The sequence below is a fragment of the Nestor notabilis genome, unplaced genomic scaffold (genome assembly GCF_000696875.1).
Source record: "Nestor notabilis isolate BGI_N333 unplaced genomic scaffold, ASM69687v1 scaffold11651, whole genome shotgun sequence".
NCBI classification, from domain to species: Eukaryota; Metazoa; Chordata; class Aves; order Psittaciformes; family Psittacidae; genus Nestor; species Nestor notabilis.
Genome location: NW_009915182.1, coordinates 42949 through 50288, shown reverse-complemented (window position 1 = coordinate 50288; position 7340 = coordinate 42949). Strand labels below are relative to the sequence as shown.

The 7340-nt window shown below is 40.3% G+C and overlaps 1 protein-coding gene across 1 annotated transcript in view; it reads right to left on the bottom strand.

Annotated features, from left to right (window-relative positions):
• Positions 1 to 644: 644 nt before the first annotated feature.
• Positions 645 to 7340, bottom strand: part of LIPC (lipase, hepatic) — a gene marked incomplete at its 5' end in the record, with an annotated part of 8343 nt that continues 1647 nt past the window's right edge. The window contains 4 exons of the mRNA XM_010024003.1: positions 645 to 1144; positions 2511 to 2744; positions 4326 to 4443; positions 6855 to 7034. Of these exons, the coding sequence (XP_010022305.1) occupies positions 645 to 1144; positions 2511 to 2744; positions 4326 to 4443; positions 6855 to 7034 (1032 nt within the window). The remainder of the gene's footprint in view (positions 1145 to 2510; positions 2745 to 4325; positions 4444 to 6854; positions 7035 to 7340) is intronic.

Sequence of the window (7340 nt, the reverse complement as noted above, 5' to 3'; positions counted from 1 at the left end):
CCGGGGGCCTCGTCGGGAGCCGGGGAAGGAGGTGGTGAGGAGGAGCAGCGCGCACCGCAAGTACCTGCGCTGGGAGTCCCTTGGGAAGTGTGTCCCTGCCGCTCACCCTGCCCAGTCCTGCCTGCTCTTGCTTTGCCATGTACGTGAACCTTTCTGCTAGGAGGCGAACGGCTGCTCGTCAGCAGCACTTCTCCTGTGGGCTCTCACAGCTGAGGCGCCGTCAGCCTCCAGCCAGGCCCGCACCACTGGGTATCGGAGGCTGGCTCACAGGGCTCCTTCTCCTGTCATGCTGCTTCCCTTCTGCCTGGTGATACGAGCAAGAAACCACACTGATTGTCTCTCTGAGCCCTGAAAATTGTGATTTTGTGCTCTTGAGAAAGTAATTTAATGGAGTTAAAGTCACTGGTTTAGTACTATAGTTCTGCTCTGTAAAATCCATGTTATTCTGGTTTTCTCTCCATTGTTTGAAAAGTAGTGAGTTAAATGTCATCTTGTAGGCTAATTGCAGATAAAATTTGGGCAAACTTGGAACAGGATGTTTTAGAGGCCTCCCAGAGCAATCCTGCTGCTTTTTCGGCTTGGCTGCATATCTTACCACAAATTCACACAGGGCAGGTGCAGGAAGATCCTGTAGATCCGGACCCTCAGCATCCCGAGGCCTCGGATCCACAGTTAGCCTGTGGCATGTATGCAGCATGCTCTTCCCTGCAGAAGTACTGCCGGGATCTTGATAAAAGGGCATCAACATGGCCTGTGGGGTTCTTAGTTATCTCAGGAAATTGATTATCCCGATAGATTTTGATAAGCTTAAAAAAACCCCGAGTAAACAGGATCCCAGAGCTTAGGCTCATTTTCACACACCGTGGTCGATCCGGACACTGTAACAAGTGTTCCCACAAACCTTTGAAAGGCATTCGAGCTCTTGTTTTCAGAAACAGTCGTCTACTCTTTGGGAGCCGTTCCTCCCTGATGTTGTAGCCCAGTGTGTTGCATCGGTTCTTCCTACAGCTGAGACACATTCCTTTGTTGAACGTGTTGATGTCGTTGCACCAGTATGCTGTGCTTTGCTTGTCATTGTGAAGCAGAGAGTCGATGAACAAGTGAACTGACCTCTCGTGAGCACATTTCACAGTTTGAGCAATGCCTGAAAAAATGCAAACAACAAAATTTTGCATGCCTTTGTCCTTCTTTCCTCTTCCTTGTTCCCACGTTTCAACTGCAGAGGAGTACGGTAACCAGCTGTAAACAATATGTTATTGTTCCCCCCATACCCTTTTACTACCCTTTACATAATTATTTTAGCCTTCTCCCCAACTCCCACCCCTTTACATCATGGTTTTGCCTCAGAAATCATAGACTGGAGCAACTTTACTTTTAGGATCATTCACAGATAGTTTGGCTGAAGTCACATGATAATAAAATTTCCTTAAATTTCTGTAGGCTGACTGTTTAAAACTGTAAATATGAACCTTGATTTCATTGTCCTGGCTGTAACAGTCAATATGAAATACAATTTAAGGTTATATGCAGTCTTTCAGGTCATGCCACATTAGAGGCAGCAGTCCCACTCTGAATGGTTGAACAGTGTTTTCTGTTGGATGCTTACATACTAATGTCATCTTTTGTCCCTGTCGGAGTGACAAACTCTGATGGTGGATTGAATTTTGCTTTCAGGTACTACTGGGGGGAAATTACAAAGAACAATGTGTTAAAAACATCAAAAAATTATTAAATACATAGATCTGCTTTTATGAGAGGTAACTTTTTCTTCTGTGTCATCAAATTACAAAAGTTTCCTCCTGTGTAATTTGGATACATCATGATGGACTGTTTTTACACGTCTTCACTGATAAGCTTTCTAGCTGGTGCTTCATTTCACATTTGTCATGAATTATGTGCTATCAAGTAAAGTCTACTTTTAGATAGTGTGTTGATAGTTGCATCAGTACCTTATCTTTTTCAGCATGTTGCATCAGTTTCTCTATATGTTTATATTTAGGTACATTGGAAATAAGCTTCAGTATATAAAACCCAGCCTCAAACACTGACAGTGAAGTCCTAGAGAGAGCATCATCTGTGCAGCTGAAGGACATGGAGTTGGGAAAAGGTGAACTAAGGAGGTGAGTAGTACAGCCCTGTGTTTTATTTGATTTGAAATAATTAATTGCACACTAGATTAATCTGGCTTAATTAGAATAATTTTTCTCATTTCCTCTACTGCTAAAACAAATACCTTTGAAATTATTCAGAAGTGCTAGGCAGCAGGATGCTTGTGGCCTCATTTTCTGGAGTGCTAGGCAGCCAAATTCCTTACTGGAGTCAGTAAGAACAGTTTGAAAATACATGTAAAGATCAGATAACCGATTTCTAGAAAAAAAATTTCTTGCATATAATGGGATGCAATACTCGCATTAGATGCTGTTTAAGACCATAGAGATCTGTAAAGTTTCCCAGAGATACTGTCAGTGCAGCTGCAATGCTGCTTCCCGTTTTGTGCCGTTGGTTCTTACCAGTGATTCCGTACTCTGCAATGTGGTTATACACATGCATGATGTGACAGCCAGGCTGAAAGGTGCCTCCATTGGGGTAAAAGTCGAAATGAGCCACAGGCTGCTTGATGCCAACACTGAGACCCATGTGCTGTTTAGTGAATGTATGAATTGCGTCTACGAAGTTTGCATCATCTGGAGATAAACGGTCTGTTGGTGACATGCCTTCAAACAAGGGGCCAGCAGGGTCAAGGCCTGCAATAAATGCAAATAATCCAGTTAGGATGTAGTGCAGATGGGCTGTTCTTTTGTGAGTGAAGTCTGTGATAAATATTTAAAAACAGCAGTAAAGTAAAGACAACACTGGTACTTTACAAGGTCTTTCCCCATAGGAACAATGCCAGGAACACTTGTCCTGAAGAGGGTATGAGATTACACCAAAAGGTAAACACAGGCACTGTAATAAACAGTAACTACTACATGCACAAGGACACAGGCCCAGAGATGGATTTGTTTGTTACAGACAAACCATGCTGCTCCTGCTTTGTTACCTGAGGGATGTTTACTTAATTTTGTTTTCATGCTCTAGAGGTCATGTATTTCAGAGGCCCTTTTGAAGATACCAGTCCCACAACAAGGATGACTTTTAGCCCACATTTAGGACCTGAAACTTCATAAAGGTTCCCTTACTGCTTGAGAGACTCTAAGTCTGCTAGACAGATTTTTTTAATAATTGTTCAACTTAAAAGCCTTTGAGGCAAATTATTGCAGTATTTAGAAAAATAATATACCACTTAGGGAGTCTTGCTGACTTTTGGTGTGCACGATATTTTTGTATGGTGCTCTTTTTCGTTGGGAATTGATTTATCGAGAAGGACTGCCTGCGTAGTTTAAAGCTGCCTTCAGTTTTGAGAACAAGCTTCTCAATTTGAGGTTCTTCCATTGGTATTATGGACTCACATAGTTGCATAGATGTAACTAGACAAGACTAATAACACAGGCTACAGGTAGCTATGTCACCCTGAAGGCATGCATTTACTTTTATTTTTAATAGCTTTCACACTAGGAAATTTTTGAGCTTATTCTTACAAGTCTGAGTAATTTGTGCTGAAGAATGCATATAGGTGCTACACAAAATGTGTTTTGATGTGGTTTAATGTTTTCTACGTATTATTGAGGTTTGATGTACTAATATGCTTTGAACAAGCAGCACTGGTGAACTGAAGTCCTTCTGTGTACACACAGGTGTAATATGCCACATAGTGTAAAATCAGATTCTTGGCATGCAGGCACTGTCACAAGAGCTGATTGTATAAGGGACTGTGATAATGTGGCAATGAATCCAAGATTGGAATTGGAAGTTCAAACTAGTCATGTGTATTTGCCTCACTCCCAAATCGAAGTAAGATGCTTTCTCTGATAACTTAAACATAGCTGATGTGAGCCTCCTGAAAAATACACTTCTGATTTGGTTTTGTTTGTTTAAGCTGTCACTTGCATTAGGTGTGTATCAATAACCTTATAAATGTATTTCCATTAGTAGTACAGTTACAAAACATTACAGGAGGTGAAAAACACCACCGGTGAAAACAATCAAGTGCTAACTTTGTTTAATTTAAGCATCTATTAAGGATACAAAATATGGTGATGCTTCATTTTGAAAAGTGTTTCGTTACATTTTCTAAATCTTAATTTCTAAAACAATGGGATGAATCTTCTAAACTGTGGCAAATACTGCTATTCAACACTAAAGGTTGATATGACATTGATATGTCAAATATCTGTGTGACTTAAATTCATTGACTGTTACCTTTCTAAAAATTGCATGTCTGTTACCTGTAATTCTTCCAATCTTGTTCGTACCATGGATATAACTTCCAGCAAATCCGGAAACATGAGCTCCAAGGCTGTACCCAATTAGGTGAGCATTGCTTCTGGAAAATTGAATGGATTCCTGGAAGATAGTGGCAGCTTGATTTAGGTGCAGAAAATACAAAATGTAAACAGGGAAATACTTACTACAAGCGAGGAATACCATGAATTACAACACAAGAAATGTGTACGTTCATGATGGAGGTCAGATGAGGTGTGTGGATCATGCACTGAATCTTTTCACTGTCTGAATGTTATTCCTTGCCTCCTTTTCATGCAGGAGGAAAACGCCACAGGTTTGGGCACCGCTGCTTACGTGCCGTGCTCTGGAAAACCATCAACATAGATAGCAGGATTTCTGATGCTGTTTGTTGCAAGTGATGCAAATGTGCATTGTCTTTTGCCTGCAGCATTCCGATGACTATAAGATGGGTATCTGTCCTTTAACTTCAGTGTAAACCAATCTTTCATAGAAAGTGCCTTGCTTTTTTTGCCTGAGTCACTAGCACAAGCCAAAGTAGCAAAACATTGGTCAGACATGCTCAGTGATACAGCAGTGGCATTTCTTGAGTTGGTTTGTACAAAACTGGATATCGGATATGAAACAAATCTATTGAAGCAGAATTGGGTTCAGGCCTGTCTTCCTACCTAATCAATACTATCTTAATCTTAAGCATTTCACGTGAGCTACCAGGCTTAAAGATTTTCTGACTTGTACAGGATAGTGTGGCATTTTCTTCTTGCTGGAAAGGCAAATCTCTGTTTTAATTTCATTGTGGATATTGCGTGTCCCAGTGGAGTGACTTTAGAGTCTTGATACCTGTCTGTTGTGAAGATGAGCCAAAACTTGGCAACCTTCTTCTGAGAGAGGCAGCTCTTAGAAATCAAAAGATCTGAACAATTTTCTTGGCAGATTTTTTTGAGATGGATGCTGTTGAGATTGTTACCGATCATCCCCTACTACTAACTCTTGGACTAAGAGTGCCGAGATTTACTTTAATTTTATTCTTTATTAAAGAATGTTGCCCAGCACTGCAGTTTTTGTTACCACCACTGAGGATATTCCAAATTCTGTAAGCAGACAGAAGCATAACTCTCTGGTTAGGACAGTTGGAATGAAGGGGTTATTACCGTTAAACTCAGGAGGGGTGCTTCTCAACAAAAGTAGGGTGTACAGCTTGAACACACTCAGTTGAATGCTGTGAAATTTTGTGGTATATTTAAATCCTAGAACATATTGTGGTACAAGAGAAGCTACCTACAGTGCTGGAGCAAGGAATTGTTTATTCAAGCTTCGATTTGTTTGCTGACACTGGAGAAATCACAGACTCTCTTAATTGTTGACAACGTGGTGTGTCCTCCTGGGAACTGAACGAAGTCCACTATTTCATTCATTCAATAATTAAACAGCTTCAAAATGTGACTTTAGACTCAGCTTAAACTACATTTGACCAAGAGCTAAGGTTTCTTGTAATGTCACAACAGAAAAACAGTGACTCTGGCTCTTCTGCCTTCTCTTCTGTGCCTGTTGTCCCTAACTGGGCATGGTACCTGACAGCTTCTTCTAGCCCTGCCATTCCTTTTGAAAGCAGTTTAGCCGTTCAACAGTATTTGCTAAAATTCTTTTAGCTTTGCAGTGTATTCCCCTTTCACCTTAGTCCTCACCATATTCAAATTAATGTATTAAAAAAATCATTGTGAGGTGCAGAAGTATAATTTAATTTCAAATTAGGTAATTTAAATTAGTACTGGAGATAAACGAAATAAGAGCTGCTTAGCATGCCTGGTTGGTATGAGTGATTCTCATTCTACTGTTTGCTTTCTGCATTTTCTTAAATAGTGCTGGAGACCAGTGATCTCTTGCAGACTTGTCTGCAGCCTTTTCAATTTAGCCATGGCCACTGCTCCCTAGGTAGTAGTTTTGTTAAGCAGTCACTATGTTAACATGGCTCTGTACTCGCTGCTACCTCCATGTCATCTTCTTTGTGTGCTGTGTGCTCTGTCTGTCTTCTTGAAAGGTCCCCCTTTACATTCTGGATCTGTAAGCCATTATTTTACAATAATCTTTGAGGAGCTGAGGCAGAAATCAGACACAATGTCATTCTTCAATTCTGCATTAAAAGCAGAAGATAAAAGCACAGATAATGTACCTCATTTTACTGAACTAACCACTTCCAAATGATCATGTATGTATGCTTTCAAAGTGTGGGACTCTCAGCTGTCCGGACACATGCTGACTGAAAAGCTAAAATGGCATGAAGTTATTTCACCTCTAAAGATACATAAAAAATATTTTAATAAACAAGACCACTTGTTTTTTTTTTCTCTTGCGTGATGGAAGTTTTATAAAGTCATATGAAAGTTTTTGGAAGACATAAAGAAGCGTAAAGGATTGAAATGAACATCATTAACCAGCAGAGCATTCCAGAAAGATGGCAGAAGCATAAGAACATGTGAACAGGTCTTTTCCAGAGAAACATGGGCGGCTCTTACCTCCAGCCATTCCAGGAAATCCGCTATCTCCTGTCCTATGTAGCGTGTATTCTGTACAGCAATGGGGTAGTGCTGGTGAGCAGATACAAGCCAGTCTGCAACGATCACATTAATTTGTTTTTGCTGAGACTTCAGAGCTGCTGCCATTTTCCAAATCCAACCTTCTAATATTCCATCCACCTGTTTTGTTACAAAAAGAAACAAACAAAAAGCACCTCTTCTTACTGTAAAACAGTCTCTGCCAAATATTTCTTGTTAAAAGCTCAAGGAAACAAAACCCGTAATATAAAGAAGGAGGGTATAATGCTCATAACTAGATTTTGGGGGCTACAGCATGCTTCAGTGCTGAGACTCTTTGGATTTTGGTGGACAAAAAAAGAATATAAGTGTATAATAATTTGTCTTGTGATATGAACTGTTATCAGTGAAATGATGTCCCAAAATATTTACACTCATCCCGAGATCATTGGTATTACTGATTTACTG